This window comes from Chinchilla lanigera, unplaced genomic scaffold (genome assembly GCF_000276665.1).
Source record: "Chinchilla lanigera isolate Chin_1 unplaced genomic scaffold, ChiLan1.0 scaffold00150, whole genome shotgun sequence".
In the NCBI taxonomy this organism is placed as follows: Eukaryota; Metazoa; Chordata; class Mammalia; order Rodentia; family Chinchillidae; genus Chinchilla; species Chinchilla lanigera.
In genome coordinates, this window is record NW_004955551.1 from 2,339,523 (window position 1) to 2,358,981 (window position 19,459).

General features: G+C 42.2%; 1 protein-coding gene across 1 annotated transcript in view; it reads right to left on the minus strand.

Moving 5' to 3' along the window:
* Fgfr2 (fibroblast growth factor receptor 2) overlaps positions 1 to 19,459 on the minus strand; it is a gene marked incomplete in the record, with an annotated part of 105,811 nt that overhangs the window by 18,333 nt on the left and 68,019 nt on the right. The window contains 5 exon segments of the mRNA XM_005412181.2: positions 634 to 744; positions 2,851 to 2,972; positions 5,847 to 5,998; positions 15,770 to 15,966; positions 17,948 to 18,092. Of these exon segments, the coding sequence (XP_005412238.2) occupies positions 634 to 744; positions 2,851 to 2,972; positions 5,847 to 5,998; positions 15,770 to 15,966; positions 17,948 to 18,092 (727 nt within the window).

Below are 19,459 nucleotides of genomic sequence, written 5' to 3' on the forward strand. Positions count from 1 at the left end.
TTTTTGGTCTTTTTGAGACAGGGGCTCATTGTGCAGTTCAGGCTAGCCTTCAGCTCACTTTGTAGCTCAGGCTGGTTTCCAACTTACAATGATCCTCCTGCCTCAGCCTCCTGAGTGCTAGGATTATAGGCACGTGCCACCACACCCGGTGAAGCTACTCTTGAGAGCTCAGCCACCTGCTGCCTGTGGCCAGACAGGGGTTCCCCAATCCCTGTTTTAAGCGAAGGCCTTCTCAAACAGTCTTATTTTGAGAAATCTTGCTTAGCACTTACAAAACAAAAACATAAGGAAATTACCTTTCCAAAGGACCTCTAGATTCTGACCTAAAACCTGCAGGACCCTCCTCTCTCCAGGTTTCATTCATAGCTAGGAACACCTTCCTGAGTTTATTTTATTTTAGCTAATTAATTAATTTTTTGCAGTACTACGAATTGAATATAGAATTTTGTACATGTCAGGCAAGCACTCTACTATCTAGCTACATCCCCACCCCCTTAAAGGTATTTTAAAGAGAATTTTAAACATGCACTTGAGGCATCTTGGGAACAAGATCCAGAAATGTAACTGCTTCTAAAATGATGCTAACATTCACCCTCATAGTACGTGCCTGGGAAGCGTTTTCCTCCTACTCACCATCCTGTGTGCAGGCTCCCAGAAGATTGATGATATTTTTGTGTTTTCCAATCATCTTCATCATCTCCATCTCTGACACCAGATCAGAAAGATCTTTCTCCGTAGCATCATCTGTGAACATTAGGTGAATTACAAATCAGTTAGTTACCTCTAACTCACGGCCTATCATTATTAGTGGCCAAACAAGTTTAAAATGCATGAAACTGAATTTCAGAATGAGAAAAGACTTTCCTAATCGCTTCCCTCATAATATCTGTGAAGGGTCAACTGCCCAGAAATGCCCTGCTCCATGTCAAAGAGCTCAGTGGGGGTCCGTGGGCTCAACAGTCAGGACCAGAACATAGGCTTCTGATGTGTAGGCCAAGACTTTTGTAGCAGACCTTAAAAACCTAAGTGTTCTTCCTCTAGAGTGAAATAATCCCATCATCTGCCATATTCCAGGTACCTTAAAAAGCACTCCAATTCTTATGGTATCCCAAAGCAACTCTGATGATGACAGACAAGAAAACACAATAGAGACATTTTGAATCACTACAGACTTCCTCCAGTGCAAGATTCCTAATCCAACTCCAGCAGCCCCTCGTACATTCACAGATAGGTCTGGGAGGTACCCTGCAACTGAGCACTGAGTGCACGCCTGTGTTGTGAGTAGGTGAAAGGCCAAGCCTCCAACTGACTTCCCAAATGGGTTCCAATTGCCATGCTAAAAAAACCAGCGGTCTATCCCTGTGGTCTGTATGAGTGGCACAAGCTATATATACACAAGATCACAGTGAGCTGTGAGTAAGTGGGGAGACTGTTCCCATGTACCCTCTTCAAACTCATTTAGTATGAAAAAATCTGGCTGACTGAAAAGAAAATGAAATAGAGGCATGGATAGGAACCATGCTGCAAAAAGCTTTTTAGCTTCACAAAAGGAAAAGCAACACAGTTGTCTGTGTGCAAGATCTACTCTGACATATAGGGAGATGAGGGGGTTGGTCTCTCCGGCCCTGGGCCATCCACTGGTTGTAATCAAGGACATGCCACGAAGACTGTGGGTGGGGCTAAGGTCCATGTACATCCTAAAAGGGAAGGTGGCCAGCGCTGGCCTCACAAGGGAAACCACCTTTCTTCTGCAATATTCCCCATTCACTCTATGCCCCAGGACAAAATCAGAAGACCTGCTGAAAAACATGAGAGCCACGAACTGCTCCTGGTAGGGAGCCAGGGCTCCCTCCAGGCTGATTCCCACACACCTGGTATCACCGTCCTGGCAATCAAGCCCCAAAGTGAGAGGATCTCAAAACACCAGATCAATAGGTGAGAGATAACATAAACAGCTTTTCACTCTTTCTAGCCTGCTCCTTCTTCCTGGGGACAGATGTGGTGAGTTTCCCATGAGAATCCAAGGAAGAAAGAAAGCCTAACTCCAGAGCACATCCCACATCCCAAGGAGAGGCTTTGTGACCTGCAAACTATGGGAACATTCAGCTTGGAACCTCCTTTCTGAGATCCTTACAAGATTTATAATGTGACCGTTCCCTATAACTCTTCCTGTAAAAGAATACTACAGGAGAATAAGTTAATGGTTAAAAGTTCTTTAAGCTCTTTAGACACAGGCATGAAGCAGAGTTGGAAGATTTGTATAGACATGTACAGACTCCCATGAGCACAACTCAGGGTTTGTACCTTGGGGTCATTATTTACATGTCACTGAGGCTCCCCACCAGCCCTCACCATCTTCGTTCCTTTTTTAGCTTCTAAGTGACTCCCCCAGACTGACTGATACCATTTGTGTTCTGCTCCCCGTGCAAAAAGAGAAGCCATTCTGCTCCCTGGGCCTCCTGCTCCTGCTCTGAATACAATTTCTCTTTATTTGTAGGTTAAAGTTTGGGTCCTGAATCCAATGTGCCAACTCCATCTAAATCCATCGTTTGTAAGTGAGTGATTACTTTCTAAGCCCACAGAAATATGGAGCGAGTGAAGAACGGTGGTCCCCTAGAAGGTGTCAAAAGAGCTACCACTTGCTAGGAAAACTGGCTTTTCTTTTTTATAAGTACGCACTGCTCAAGATAAATAGTCTGTCCAAGATGCTGATTTATTCTGAAAACCCCTCAGCCTCTAGGTCAACTATGTGCTCTCTGACCCCCTGCAGTGACAGAGTTCACATGCCACTAAAGGAACATTCTTGATAAGCGGCTCCACTGTCCCCACCCCCTCCGCCTCTCCACTTACCTTTCAACATCTTCACCGCCACGGTGACCGCCTCCTTGGGTTTGTCTTTGTCGATTCCCACTGCTTCAGCCATGACCACTTGCCCAAAGCAACCTTCCCCAAGGGGTTTGCCCAGCGTCAGCCTAAGTGTGTAAATAGGGGATTAGCACACGGCATCTGGTGGAGGGGTGCGAGGAGGGAAATTCCAAAACTAAATATAAAAATCTTTCAGCGGCTTGCGAAAAGCATGGCATATTTATCATATGGAACTAATGAGACTTAGGATACACACGTGCTGGAGTATTTTCTTAGTGACGTTTTAGGGAATGTCAATTACGGGTGGAACAGCTATTAAATTTCACATTTGTAGTCTTGATTTATTTTCTTTATGGAAGGCATCCTTGCTTGCGAGGTGGGCAGTCTCCCTGAGTGCCAACAACGAGGAGCTTTTAATGTTGAGCCAATTAAATATTTGTAATTTAGAATGTCTCAGAGAAAAACATTAAGCCTTTTCTTTTCTTTTCTTTTCTTTTCTTTTTGGTCTCTGTAAAGTGGCAGCTTTAAAATCACTATTATTCAAATACCAGTGGATTTTACGGTTACATTCCTTGCCAAGTTACAGGATATGAATCTTAAAGGCATTTCAAAGAATCTCTAATTTTTTGCTAAAGAAAACTAGAATGTGGGGAGAATTTTTTTACGTAAACTTAGAAAGCCTTATGACTACACAAAGTTAACAGAGAAAATCTGAAGTGAACACTGCAAATTATATTTCTAAGCTTAGAAGCTCGATGCACATCACATGAGTAGCCATATATTGTCCTTGGACATTCCAGAAACCAATAGAATGAGAATGGAGAAGTCTGGAATATTTATGAATGTGGTTTTTATCTTAAGCATAACACAGCCAAGTACTGAGCTGCCATTAGTAAACAGTATTTACGGTAAGTACACAATGGTTTGCAAAAGGTCAGCAAAAACAGTGAGGTCAGAGTATGCTATGCTGAGGTCATCCCGTTTCTATCCAGAACTAAAATTAAATTTAACATCTTGGCAGAAAATAAACATTTGCATTGGAAAAATGACTAATTTATGTCCCATTGCCCTGCTACTACAAGCATAACAATCCTCTCTTTGTATAACTTCTGCCTCCGATCTAATAAACTGCTTCTAAATAGCCTTCATTCATTGAAAATCTGCTCCACCTACGTTTGTGCTAACACTATTTAGAAATGCATAGCACTCAGATTTTCCACACTCAGGGTACCCCCGGGTGGGAGCTAATAGTTCAACACATACAGACTCCCACTGTTGACTTCAGTGTCACAGGTGGCAAAAACTACAGACAGAACCTGAAAGCTGCAAGTTCTTAACATATGATCACAACTGCCCAATTCAGTCCTATATACATAGGAATGTGCATACGAACCCAACTACTTATATAATCATACACAGCTAGGGGGCTAGCAGGGCTCATGAGAAACACCCCTTGCTCTCTGCACATTCTGCAGGTAAAGAAGCCATTCTTTGTATTTTCTGTAGTGCCTCATCAGTACTTGTTCTATAAACATGTCTTGAAAGAATGAATAAACTATTTTTTTCACTACAGTACACAAATAAACTGGGAATTACTTCCAATAGCACTCTAACTGAATGACGCCTAGAAAATTATTCAGTTCTAGCTTAGGATACACATTAGTATCTCTACATTGGCTGCTGGGATACAAAAACAATACGTGTAAAGCAAAATCACAAGTGCCGTGCAAGCTATTTCTCCCTTCCATACAGAGCTTGTCACATGCAGTCTCTGGAAAAGCTTATCTTTGTGTTTTCAAATCTGTATATGTATATATAAGAAGTGTATATTAAACATGCAACAGAATCTCAGGGAGACACTGCAAATGTCAAGACAAACGGCATAGCTGTTTATTAGCAAGACGAGAGCTATTTCAATTTATCGGATGCAAAAAGAGCCAGCATTTCTACCCTACATGACTCTCAAGCTGTTCAAACTCTTAATTAGTACTCAAAGGACCCCAGAGTAAGCTGCCATCTCTCCAGTGAAATTTACTTTGGAAGATGGGGCTAGGGATGGTCTCTGCCTAGAGGATGGGGGCTGGCAGCTCACAATCTGCACCTTTGGCTCTTGCCTAGGAAAACCATTTTCCTGGGGTCTGAACTCAGAGCTCCCAGACTACCAAGACACAAATTGAAATGAAAAAGAAACTCCTTTGACCAAGACCTGTGGTGTCCTGGGAGGTACAGTATATTCTATGTGTACTGTTACCCTCAGTTCAGAGAACTGAGTGACGCACCCAAGGCTGCCCAGCCACTGGCTGGCAGAATCAGATTCAAAGGCAGCCCAAATACGCCCAAAGTACATGGACTTGCTCAAATCAGACTGAGATATACAGCTCCTAGGATGCCTTCAACAAAGACCGAAGAGCAGCTCTTTGTCTAAATATCTTATTGGAACACCCCTACCCCACCCAATAAGAAAATCATTATGGACCACAAAAATCAGATCCAGGTCCTTACTTTAAGTTTTTCATACCAGTAAGTATATTAATAACCATTAAAAATAGCAGCCTTTGGTGAGAGATTCTAATGGCAAGTTATACCCTGCATCTCATTTATCCAAAGAAATAAACTATAGAATAGTAATTTTCTAGTAACCAGAAGTTGGAATGTCAGATCTATTTTATAGATTGGATAATTCTACTTTTATTCCATTTGACTGGGTTTGAATTGTCTAGAAATTTAAAAAATGATAACCAGATGCCATCTTGTTTGGAGACCAGCCAAGACTCTGTACTTCTGCTTTAAAAGAGCTATTAAAAAAAAAAAAATCCATTCTTTTCTTTCCCAGGAGTTGGTTATTTAGAAACACAATCTCACTCTTATTGACACTGTCAGAACAAGACCTTTGCAGTTAAAGATCATAAAAAGAAAATGTCAATCCAATATTCCCATTTATATCGAAGTTTCCATTCGAGGATATGCCCAGCAGTACTCACTTATCTCTGGGGAACTCCCACTTTGGATCCTCTGGCAGTTCATATTCAGAGACCCCAGCCAGCATTGGGGTGTCTGCTGTTGAGGAGAGACGTGTTGTTATCCTCACCAGTGGGGTGTTGGAGTTCATGGAGGAGCTGGACTCAGCAGAAACCTGAATACAAAACACAAAGACACAGATGTAATCCTGGCTCTACCTGAGAAGGCTGGAACTGAGCCAAAGCCCAGCCAGAGCATCAATTCTTAGAAAAGAAGTGGGTAGGGGCTGGACAAAGTCATAAACCGAAACAATAAACACTGGATTCTCATCCCTCTATTCTTCCATCTATGCAGCACCAGATTTTACCCGAAGTACATATTCCTAAGATCAGGTTCTCAAATGAAAAAATGTTATGTAAGTCTGATCAAACTGTAAGTCTGCTTTCTGTCCTCATTCTTCAGGATAGTCACTTGAGGACAGGTCCACAGACCTCAATGGCTTCATTATTGTCTTTTGCTGCACTGCAGCCCTAGATAATCAAGCTCCTCTCAGACCATGGATCAATGCTCTGCTCATGAAATTTCACAAGGACCTTTAGGAAATGAGCTCTTCACTATTTCCTCTGTCTTTGGAAGTATAAAGCAGACTATCTCAAGGAAAGAGTTCCAGGATTTGAACGTGAAAGACGTTCCAGTAGCTCCACACCCTTTTTTGCAAGATAACCCAAGACCCAGGCGCTGGGGAGTACTGCTTCTCCCCAGATCTTCTGGATGCTTGTTGATGCCCGGGCCTTTCAGCGAAATCAGGTTGCCTCTTGTCAACTTCAACTTCAAATACCAGTGCACTGAATGTGTGAGATAAAAGTCATGGGAAAGAAAAATACACCTTTATTCATAATCACGTCGGAGAGCTTCTCTCCCACCCGGCACAACGCAAGACTCCCTCGAGTTACTTCTTCATTTACCCTGATCCATTTCAGTATGTGTCTGATAATGATAATTTCTTAAATACAGTCTCCCCTTGGCTGGTTTCTGTGAAAGGAAAACTTATGCCGAGCCTACCTAAAGCCTACTTCTGAGCACATCTACACAGTCTTGATCTGATCAGAAGATGCCTGAATATTGCCTTACTCTAAACCAGGAACGAGACCTTAGCCCAAGAGAGTTAGAATGTGAGGTTAGCTGTAAGTGGTGGTGTACATCTACAATCCTAGGAATCCTACAATCTCTGAGAGGCTGAGGCAGGAGAATTGTAAATGTGAGTTCAGCTTGGGCAACTTGGCAACTTAGTGAGATCCTGTCTTATAATTTAAAAAAATAAAAATGGCTGGGGATAGAGCTCAACACCAAGGTCCTGGGTTCAATCCCCCGTACAAGGAGTGGGGGAGGAAGGAGAAGAAGGAGGGTGAAAGAGAAGAGTAGAGGGAGAGAGGAAGGGAGGAGAGAGGGAGGGACGCAGGGAGGGAGGGAACAAGGGAGGGGAGGGAGAAAGGGAGAGAGAGAATATGTGAGGTTAACATGAAGAATCCAAGCAGCATACCAAGCCATGTGAACTATGGAGGGAACTATGGAGGGAACTGTCTCTTGTCTCCTGTCTAGGGTGACAGTATCTCTGTTATTCTTACAAATACCTCCTCCTCCAAACTGGCAAAGACTGAGTTGGGACAGACAAACTGAGGTGGCACAAACTTTCACAAAGTGTGGGTCCTAGGTTCTTCTCACCTGGAATCAGAGGACCTGCAAGCCCCCTTCCCAGGACCATCCTATTTGGAAAGCCCTGATTCTCTCTTTGTAAACCCAGACTGCCCTTAATACAGGTTGGAAACTCAAGAAGATGCTCAAGAATAAATTGGGAAGAAAATTAGTTTACAAATAGGGAGTTGTTTTCAGTATTAAAATCAAGAAGCGGGCCACTTATAGAATTTCCATTATCTTTTAAAAGTGTACACGACTACATTTCTGAGCAGACTTTTGATGGGGGGAAGGTGGGAGGGTTATTTCCAAATTTTACTATGCAGATGTTTATTCACTGTGGCATAGCAAAATTTAAAAATTGGGGGCAGGGAGAGGGAGCTGAAAAATTGATAATTTTGTAACTGAGAGCCTTATTCCTAAGTATCCAGGTTGCAAAGGTAAATGGCAGAAGCAAGCAAAGAAAGAAAAAAGACAAGGTAAATGGTAAACGTATGAGCTCCTGTAGAATCCACTTCTGTTCCCAATAACAACCTAGTCTAGGCAGAAGTTCTCTGAGCCTACAGATGATGTGCTACTTCCCTCCATAGTTCACATGGTGTCCAACCCCATGATAATAAGCCAACCTCATCTGTAGATGAGGAAGAAGAGAAACATCAAAATTCTCAATTTCCATCAACCACATAAGCATCTTTAGGGTTTCATCATCAGAGAAGGGAGCTCAGGAAGCCTCAGGAATAAGTTTGGCCAGTGATGCTTCCCTAAGCTTTTTCACCCACCTAACTCATTCTGCATCCATGCCGTGTGCTTGCAAACGGTACCTGGTGCTTTAAAAAAATAATAATAAAAAGGTATTCCAGGAAGTTCTTTTACATAAACAGCCAAAAACTGCCACTCCTTGCAATGGAAACTTGTGCTTGAAGATCAGAGGCAAGAAGTTCCAGCCAAGCTAGTAAAAGTCAGCCTAGTGATGAGACAATACAGGCCTCGTATGGCCAAGGTCCAACAGATTCTGCAGCCAGGACACTCTGCAGGACCACCAGCATAGCCCCTCTTCACTAGACACCAGCGTTCCCGGAGCTGCACTGCAGGGCGCATGCGTGCTGCAGCAAGGGAGGAGGGAAACTGATTGGGAAATCACCGGAGGTCATGGTGCTGGACAACATTAAAATCCACAGAATGCAGGCACATCGGAGCTTCTGTGCCTTGTCCCTACAGATCACCACACCCCGAGGGAGCCTTATGGAATAGGATGTGAGAAAGTAGCTTTCCTGCAGTGAGGGTGAGAACAGACATTTAAAACATTTCTGGAAGGATATCTGAGTCTTAGCAGTCGTCACCTTTGGGGAGAGAGATCAAAGGTTGGGGGAGAGGTTAGAAAATATGTCTCATTTCAGGACTTTCTAGACCATTTGGATTTTATTACCACGTATGTATTTTTCTTTTATGTTTTAGGAGAAGCACTTTCTTCAGCAAAAATATTTCTTCTAATAATAAGAATCTGAACTGAGGCATGAACACAGAGAAAAGAAAACGGAGGGCATATGCTTGGAATGTATCAACTTCTAAAGTAGGCTAGAAATGGCAAGACCATTGCTTTTATTCCCCTTTTCGGCTCCCAGGCTACGTTTTACAGCATCTCGGCATCCTTCGATGTGGGTATTCCAGTGACTGTCCACAGTCAAGCATCTCTAGCTGCTGCCCAGGCTGAGGGTGCCTGCAGTCCTCTACCAAAGAGGGACTCTGTGGTCCAACTGTCAGGGTCCACGTCCCAGCTTTACAACATCCTATGTGAGCTTTGGGAAGTCACGTAACCTTCCTAAGATTGTTTCCTCATCTGTTAAATAAGAGATAGGCATCTCAGAGTTAACATGAAGATGGAATGAAGCAAAACCCAGCAAAATGCTTGCCGCTGAGCTGGACCCTCAGAAAGAGGGTCAGTTACATTTGCTACCTACACCACAGTATTTTTCCTTAGCATCTTTAGAATCATTGGTGGCCAGCTCCCAGAAAATATACAATGGCACCTCTTTGGATAATTCAGAGTATTTGGAGGCTGGGGTTTAGACACCGTGCTATGCACAAGGAGAGAGACAGCCTGGTGACAACAAGGACTACCCGCAGAACAGGACACGCCTTCACGGGCACATCTGATTTGGAAGGTAAGGCCCTCCATTTCTGGCTGGGACATGCTAGAGCTCCAGCAAACAAGGAATGAAGAATCTAGGAGTCAATCCTAGTGTCAAGCAGGGCTACTTCAGAACAGAGAAATGTAATGTTCGGTCAGAAGTCGATTGCTCTGTGGTGAACCTCTGACCCAAAGGGACTCTGCATCCACAAACACATAGCACACCTTGGCAACTATGCACACCAGCTCCCAAACACAGCATCTCCCAAACCGCTCCACGAGCTTTTAATGTGAAAGCTCTTAAAATGGAAAATCTAAAAAGAAAAAAATTAATACTAATAACTAAAATACGATGGAAGACCTTTACAAACTTTTATTGTATAAAATGATGTTTACAAAATGATGTTTACTTTTGGGAATTTTGTTCAGCTAAAGTTTAGAGATCAGATTAAATGTGGAAAATGTTTTTTGTAAAAACAAAGCGGGAAAAAAAAAAGGGTAAGAAAACACCCAAAGTAGAAGAAAGTACAGAATCTGATCACTCTGTCTGTCGAGGTATATCTTAATTTTACCTCCATGCATTTTTACTAGGATTTTAAAATCCCCTCTGGGACTGTAAAATACAACTGGCTTTCTCTTCACTCCCTTCCCCTCTGAAAGCAAACCTGTTTGGAGGGCTTGGTGTGATCCCTGGCAGGCAGTTTCCCCCAAGGGACGCCATGTTTCAGGGGCTCCTTTCCTCTGATTCATATCCCTGCTGCCCACCTTGGAGGTCTTCCCTTCGGAGTGTTAAATTATCATTTTTCTTCTTCAATAAAATCATAATTTTCCCTATCAGATATTCTTTCAGTCTACAGACTTTAATTCTGGAGTTTCAACTCCTTTTAAAAAAATATTCTATTGTTAGTGAGTCGTCAGTGACTTGTAAACAAAAAAAATTGCTAACACTTTTCAGTAAACTGTTTCCTGCACGCAAATCTTGGCAGGCATTTTTTAAAGCATATATTTTCACAGTTTCCAATTTAGCTTCCTTACTTTCCAGGATCTCTTTACCATGTGCCATAAATCAAGCTTTTAACTAAATGAGCTTTTCGTATATTTCCATAGTACATATGGGAGATTAAGCGAGGAAGTACAGGGTTTTTTTCTTTTTTCTTTTTAAAGGGCCACCAAGAAATAGTGTTATCTCTTTTTACTAGATTCAAGTTAATACCTAGAGGGGGCCTCAGAGATCAGAGCTGAGAGAAACAAAGATGCTACGGGAGAGATGTGATTTAAATGTGTGTGTTTTTTCCTGAGAACTGACAGATACCCTTGGACCACAGCCTGCCTAAGAAACTGTCCACCTCTCAGGCTTCAGACCTAGTGTCCGGAACAGAACAGCAGGCCCAGTGTGTACCTACTTCTACCATTTGCCTTGCTCCCCAACCCCTAAGGCCAAAGAAAATGCTTTCGTCATATCAAGCTGGGAGCTAAAGCTCCAAGAGGTTTTCTGAGGTTGGATTTTTTTTTCTCCCATTACAAAAATGAGGAAATTAGGCAAGGAAGTTGATCAGACACTCAAGTTTCTCCCTTAATAAGCCTCCACCTCCCTTAGACCACCTCCAGACTCTTGAGCAACCTGTCAGAGCAATGACATACTAGTCTTGGATTCTACTTGGAAGATCTCGTCACCAGAGTCTAGGTCAGATCTTGGTCAGATTAGCATGTTGTTCTGAGGCTGAGAGAAGAGAAGTCTGGTCAAGTGGGGGCGGGGGAGGGGAAGCACCAGCCGAAAGGACAGGTCCCCGTCAGCTCGGCCATGACCATTCTAATTACCCAAATGTTTTCTAGAGCTAGGGAGTTCCCATTAGACCACTTGACTAACTACATTACTGACAATATTCCAGAATGGTGGAGTTCAGCTGCCAGGCAGCAAGCAAGTTTCTAGAAGCAGAACTTCCCTTCATGGAGTTTGGTTTACTTATTGACCGTTAATACACAGCCCTAAGAACTGGCTCCTGACCCAGCAGTTCCTCCTTCCTTTCCCTCTCTGCCCCACTCCTAACTTCCCCAGGGCATGCCATGTACCTCAGAGGTATCATTACAAATGTACCCTTGGTTTCTCATTGGTTTTTACTCTGCCTATACCTGCAGCTACAAGGTTGAAACTCATATCTGAGTAAAATACCCTGCAGCCCTGTGAGTTGCTGACAGGGTTGGGGTACACTGTGAGCTACACAGCCTTCATGTGAACAGATCCAGGCCTGAGACAGTTAAATTTCCATTCCACCTATGGATATGGCTGCAGAAAAGAGAACTGACATGCTCACAGAAAAACCTACTCAACAAACCCACCATGTCTCCTGAGCAAGCCACCTTGGCTTCCTGTGCGTACCCTTTTGCACCTGCTCCCACCCTACCATCATCTCTCAAGTGACTGGTGGGAGCCACAGAAGGTGAAGCTGTCCCTCAAACTCAGGATGTGTACAGGGGGCTTCACAATGGCTACTAGCTGTCCAGCAGGCCTGTACAAGAACCAAGAGGCTCACAAAGATGCCAATTTAACACAAGGACTGAGAAATGGAGGCAAGCGAGCAGGTGCCTGTCATAGTCTCCCAGCCCTGACCTGATGGAGGAGGAGCCTCCATCAAACAGGAGATGCCACACGCAACTGCCTCACCCCATCAAAGAGTTGCTTCTTTTTCCCTACGCATCAGAGCACATCAAGTATCAAAAAGTCATAGCTAAAAAGGTAAGGCTAAAGAACTTGTCACTAAACTGGTCTAAATGTACTCTTTCAGTTTTCTATACATAAAAATAATAGATTGATCTAAATCTAGCATAAAAAAAATCACAGTTACTGGAGGGTGAGCACAGGAATTTCTTCTTTGGTATAAAAAAATCTTTAGTCAAAAACAAACTGGAATGTCTGTCTTATAACAGTAAGTCCAGTGTGGTTTAGTAAATGTTAAGAGGGAAAAACTAACAATAAGATAAACAAATAAACAAACATGTACACACACACAATTCTTATTCTACAAAGACAGCAGCGATGGAGTGAGTAGGTAGAGAGAGACGCTACATAAATACATGTTAAGGACAGGTAAGGGGTAGAGCCAAGAAGAAAGAATGTGGATTCCACCATGAGGATACTGAGCATTACCTGTCAGCCAGGAGGGACAGGGCCAGTGCAGAAGTGGCCTTGTGAATGCCTAGGAGCAACAAGTCCTCCTGACATCTGATTACAGGCTCACCTGACGCCAAGTAAAAGCACGCTTGGCATCCCTGTGGAATTCACTCTGTCATCAACATTATCTGCAGCCCTTTGTAGGGCTTTTCCTTCCAGCTACAGTCCAGTAACCCTCTTTTATCCAGAAACTAGATAGGCATCTCCCCTCTAAAGGGGCATGATTAGTGACAGGATGATCTTTGGGAACAGTTCATAAGGCACCACATTTTGGCATATACCAACAGCTGAAGCATGTCAACATCCCCCCAAATAAATTAATCTCCCAGAGATTGAGTTTTCCAGGGTGACTGGTATTTGCCGACTTTCCTCTGCTTCTGTTATACTACAGTATTTATCCCTACGGAAACACAAGGCAATTACATTTCAAAGGCTCTCCAAATAACCCCAGAGCCAATGGCAAAGGCACAGGCCATGTCTTACATGGCATCTGGTTTGGATAAGTTATAGTACATTACAGTGAAGAAAAGAAAGGAGGGAAGAAAGTGATGAATAAAAGGAGGGGAAAAAATGAGGAAAGAATCCGAATCTTCCTTTAGTCAAGCAGGAAATATGAGAAAAATGATCAACTGAGGTAGTGACAGACAATGAAGAAAATCCAGTCAAAGAGAAGGAAAACATAATGGCTGTGGGTGTACTGAAGGGATTTTCAAGGCATACCTCTGTTTTATAAAGTTAAAAAGAAAGTATTACAATCATTGCCCCCCAGAAATGAAATAACTGTGGGACAGTAGTCTAGCTACACTAAATTAGAAGTTTCCTATTTTTTCCCCTCTTAGAAAAAAAATTAATAGAGATGGGATTTCCACTCCCCTGTTCCAACTCTCCAAGCCTCACTCCCACTACGGAGGCTCTAAAGAATTGCCCCGAGGTTACCAGTACTACTGTACCTAAAGGAGAGTGGAGGAGGAGTGGCTACACAGCTGGAAGCCACAGCACTATTGGGCCACATAAGAGTCATCTTAGAACAGGATTCCAGAAGAACTGGCCAGGCAATTGGTCCTAGTGCCATCATTATGTCTCTAGCCACATGAATGACAGCGATGTCGCTCAAAATAACAGCATTCTCGGTGGCAGAAGAGACCCAGTCGGCCTATTTCCCCTCATGCTCTTAGCACAGTTTGGTCATTCTCGGTACTTGACATACACTTCAAATTTGAGCCTCAAGTTCCAATCAAAATATCCACTAGGAATGTGACTCCAAAGATGTTAACAAGGACCCATCACCTGGAGTTGGGAGATGGGTTGAGAACAGCCAGATCTCTGACAAAACTCCTGCGAACTGGAGGGTCCTGACCCTTCCTAAAATCTACATAACAGAGCACTGCTACCTTACGTCCCAGAAGAGGCACGGATGGGGAAGAATCTAGAGATTCTCAAAGAGCTTTTTAGAATCACCTGGAGATTTGCTTAAAATGCAGATTCCACGCTCTATCCATGATCTACTGAACAAGAATCTCAGGCTGAGACTAAGGAATCTACAATTTTAAAAAGCATAAATTCTGCTTAAAACATACACCAAAACAGCCAGTAAGTTGGCTGTTTCTCTACTTAAAAACAAAATACCTCACCTTTATTGGAACCAAGTTTCAAATACTCTCACATAGACTTTGCATTCACACATGACTTTTCATCTCTCTTCATGAACAAGAAGAAAAGAGTCAAAGTATTGCCTGTCCAATCCATCTTTGCAGGGCTTTGGTTTATGGTAGAAGCTTTATCTTGCCCTATTCTTTCCAAACTAACCAGGAGGCATATATAAGAACAGTACCCACCAAAGATCAAACGCAAGGTTAAAAGCAATCCTCGTCCAGTTGCACATAAAAATTATTCTACTACTGAATCCACAGTCACACCTGTGAATTACTGACAATAACACAATAGTCTATGTATACAAAGTTATTAGTAATTGGAGGATTCAGCCAAACTTCAGTTTAGAAAGAAATCATGAGCCAGTTTAAAGCAAGGAGTAGTTCATATACACCCCCAGCTCATAGGTTTTTAATTTTGACTTAAAAAAAAATCAGTCTCCCTAGTGTGAGAAGCTGAAAGAGTAAATAAGATCCAAAATGCACAACAGATATTGTAAAATTGGAAGAAACTGTTCAAAAGGAGAAAGAAACTGGGATGGGGAAAGGTGAAAAGAAAGAAGAGAGAAGAAAAAATATATATATCTACACACACACATACAAGATAGTTAAGGTCATTACACTACTAATTTCTCTCAGTTCATTGAAAAGAAAGGTTTGTGCTAATATTATTTGGACAACTTAATGCCTATATCTTGTACTGAGTATCTAATTTAAAGATAACAATACACAATATATTAACCATTGTTACTCTCCTACTATCATGTTTTGAAATTTTGTTTACTTTCTTTTCCTCTTCAAAATAAAATTTAAAAAAAAAAAACAAAGGATGCCAATTCTTAAAAAAAATTAAAAATGACAAAATAAATCAAAGAGTATTAGTCTCTTCTCCACTAGTAGTATAAGCTCCATCCTAATATTTGTTCCTGTCTCCAAAAAAAAAGAAAAAGAAAAAGCATATGATCATAAGCAGCAAAAAATGACCTAAGTTTTTTATTTAAAACCCATCAAGTCCGCACACGGGAACTGCCTCCAGTGTTACCTCCTGTCCTGCTGATCAGCTCTCTGGTTTTTACACTGTCATCCTTTCCTCGCTTTGGAACTAGACCTCATCTGCTGACCCTAGTGAAACAGTACAACTCAGACCCTCAAAGTTTCAAACACTAATTGGACAACCACCAAGAGGCACATCGGAACCATCCGCACAATGAGCTCACCACACAGCATCAAAGCAGGGGAAAAGATCAAGAGCTGGCTGGGTCATGGGGAGAGTAAATTTCTTTAAACTCTTTATCTACTTTCTGTTACCTGTCTCCGCAGGGGGATGCGCTTGGTCAGCTTGTGCACAGCCGGCTGGCTGCTGAAGTCGGGCTTCTTGGTCGTGGTCTTCATTCGGCACACAATGACTGTCACCACCATACAGGCGATTAAGAAGACCCCTATGCAGTAAATGGCTATCTCCAGGTAATCTGGGGAAGGTGTAATCTCCTTTTCTCTTACAGGAGCTAGATTGTAGATTATAGGTGGGAAGAACAGACAAGCAGGCCAGAGAGTTAGGACACTCGAGTAACGTACGACAACATTACTAAAGGAATCAAAGGCAATGACCAGTCTTGAGGCAAGGTGGGCTTCCCAATAACTCAATGCTGCAAGATGGCAGGGAGCACAGGCCCATCCAGTGCCTCTCCAGGTGCAAATGTGTAACTAATGTTCCTCACTTTACATAGAGCCTGGGTGGTCACTATCTCCTGTCTCAGTGAGCGGCTGACACCAAGCCACAGAGGGCAGGCTACAAGGCCACATTCTATTAGGCATCTTGGCAGGGCAAGACCACCAACTGCACCCACAACAAAGGACTACTTTTCATGACAGCCTCGGAATACAAACCAAGCTGGAAAATCTTGAACATGAGCACACCCATTTTGTTTCTCAGGAGATAGTGGCAATGCTTCAGTCCTCCTGGGGCAGGCTCTTCCAGAGGAAGGCTCAAGGAGATGATTTACCCCAGATGAACATAGCTCCACATGAAATGAATATTCATGCAATCGGCTGCCTCCAAAAAAGTTTTAGTGGTTTATTTAATATAGTCCAGCATGTTATTTAATTAAATAAACCAATGCATTTAATATAAAGACTGGATTGTTTACATGAAATCATTATATTCATAGTAAAGTTTATGGTATTCCTTAACCATAAAAATTTTGTGTATCTGGTTATACTAATAAATCACTACAACTTTTCCCTCAAGAAAAAAAATATAAAGGTGAATAAATATGTAATTAATTTAGCACCTTCTTAAATCAACTTCCAACAACACTGCTCCCTCCTTTGTCCTCAGTGGTCAATCTATAAGCAGTGTATTCCCAAGTAGCATTTTTCTCAAACTGCATTCTTAGTTAATAGGCTAGTACTGTCAGGCAAATTGGTTAAGAAGTGCCTGCCAGGCACTTGCACAATGCAGTACTGCAAGTAAAAGCAAGCTCAACAGCAATCTCATTGTTTCAAAGCAAAGACTCATAGAGCAGATTCACAATAAAAGGGCAAATGGATGCAATGGTATTAAAGCTTATACATTTTAATCAGGAAAATACTTGCAAGGTAGTCAAAACTCTCAGCAGCACAGCACACAATGAAATGATCAATCTATTTTTACTAGATATGAAATAAGCATGCAGGTAGCCACTGTATTCTAAAAATAAGGAATTAATAACTGGAGTGGAACATCATAAGCTAGCAAACCACAGTCTATGCAAGTTTCACAAAGGAAATAATAAACAGGCAGCAGCATCAGAGAGGACAGTGCTTATCAAGGTTTAACTAAGCTAGAGATGTCAGTTAAAGACTTAGATAGCAGCAATATTTAGGCAACAGGGCTTTGCTGATGTTTATTTCTCCACAGCATGGAAATAACATCAAGCCCAAGATGGCATGAGCATGCGCTGCAGTAAAAGCAAACTAAGAGTCCATTCTATTGCAACATGCAACAAGCCACCGATTCCCAAGGTAGGTAACACACTGCTTCTGCACACCTACATTCAGAGGTGCATCCCCCGGGCACCCCAGGATACATCCATCTGCTTACATTTTGTTAAAAATATAAAGTAGGACAAGAAAAATAAACCACATATGGATTTCAGCAAAGTGGAATTTTCAATGAGAAAAACTTACTTTGCATTTTACCAAGTAATTTCAACTTCTTCCTTAAGAGAAAAGGGGATGGGCTAATTTATATATTGGCTCAATGACTCACTAAAATTACTATGATCCCATTGGGTTTTAAGGGTGAGATTTCACTTGATCATAAATGGAGTGTGGGATCTCCTTGTAACTGAATTTCTAAGACAACTTTCTTATCCTTGGGGGATCATTTTGAATTTTTTATCTTTATGCAAGAATAAAAGGGCTATTTTAACAGAAGCTGTGTTAATTTTATAGCAATCAACCAAGAAAAGGGAAAAACCCATGGAGAGAAAGAGCAGTATATACCTGGCAGAACTGTCAACCATGCAGAGTGAAAGGATATCCCAATAGAATTACCCGCCAAGCACGTATATTCCCCAGCATCCTCAAAAGTTACATTCCGAATATAGAGAACCTCAATTTCTTTGTCCGTGGTGTTAACACCGGCGGCCTAGAAAACAAAGGAAGCAAGAAAAAGGCTAGAGGACACAGGAATGATTGTGGAAGGGGCCATGGAACCAGGAGGCCTTGCACCGACGGCTCCAGGAGGTGCTGGCCACTTGTAGATTCCGACTGCAGCCCATCCACAAAGCCCACAACCAAGAGACATGAAGAGCCACTGGCCAGCTCGCCTCTGCAGGCCCATCACCACACCGGCTTCACCACCTAGACATGCATGCAATCAGACACATGGAAAAATCAACCCACAGAGGTCCATTCTCCTGGTCTTTGCTTTGGTTTGGATTTAGGGTAATTTTCCAAATGTATAATGCAGAAAAGGCTAAGTTGGGTTATGGTCCTATTGGCTGCAGACTCCCATGTTGAAAAAAGCATAGTACAATCTAAATTGCTTTATAATAAAATAAAATACTAAAGATAAGCCCAGACGGATACCTCCTAGGTCCCTCTGGGTCTGTGGGAATGAACTAGGCTGAAAGGTTGTCTTGGTCACAGGCTCTGGTTAATTTTACTTTCATAAAACCATCTCGCTTACATAGCATTGAAAGAAAATGGAAGAAAGCATGATCTTGGCAAGAGAAAAAAAATGAGTTTTCCTCTTTTTTACTATAAAGATTTGAATGTGAATCATGACAAACTAAAAAAGCCAATCTTCTTCTTTTAGTAGCATCGAGTGGTATTAACTAGCAGAGACGAACCATCCTTGAATTTGAACAGGATCAACTATGGAACCAAAGAAACAATGCTTTGTGGCACTGATTAATTGCATTACAGCACTATTTCTTTACAAACCTGGGGTGGAAGGAAATAAGAATTCTGCTGATCCTGAAATGCTATAGATTCAATTCACAGGTGTGTGTTTCAAATGGTGTTAATGTGCAGTCCTCATGGGAAATGTGCAGCCCAAACAAGATAAACCAGAAGGAACAACTTTAAAAAACTGGGTGGGGGTGGAGGGCAATCTTTAGAAGAAATTAGAGCAAGCACTTTGAACGTTGTGGGCATTTTTCCATGGCTGCTGGCATCATGCCAGCTGCATCACCAAAGAAAGATTATTATAAATATACCAAGGCCACAAGAGTTATCCTACAAGCTGCCTGCAGTCTCCCAAAGCACCAAGTCTTTTCAGCTTCTATATCCAGCTTTCTTTTACAAAACAAAAACAAAAACAAAAACATTGTTACCTTGCTGTTTTGGCAGGACAGTGAGCCAGGCAGACTGGTTGGCCTGCCCTATATAATTGGAGACCTTACATATATACTCCCCAGCATCCGCCTCAGTCACATTGAACAGAGCCAGCACTTCTGCATTGGAACTATTTATCCCCGAGTGCTAGAACAGACATAGGAGAACAATATA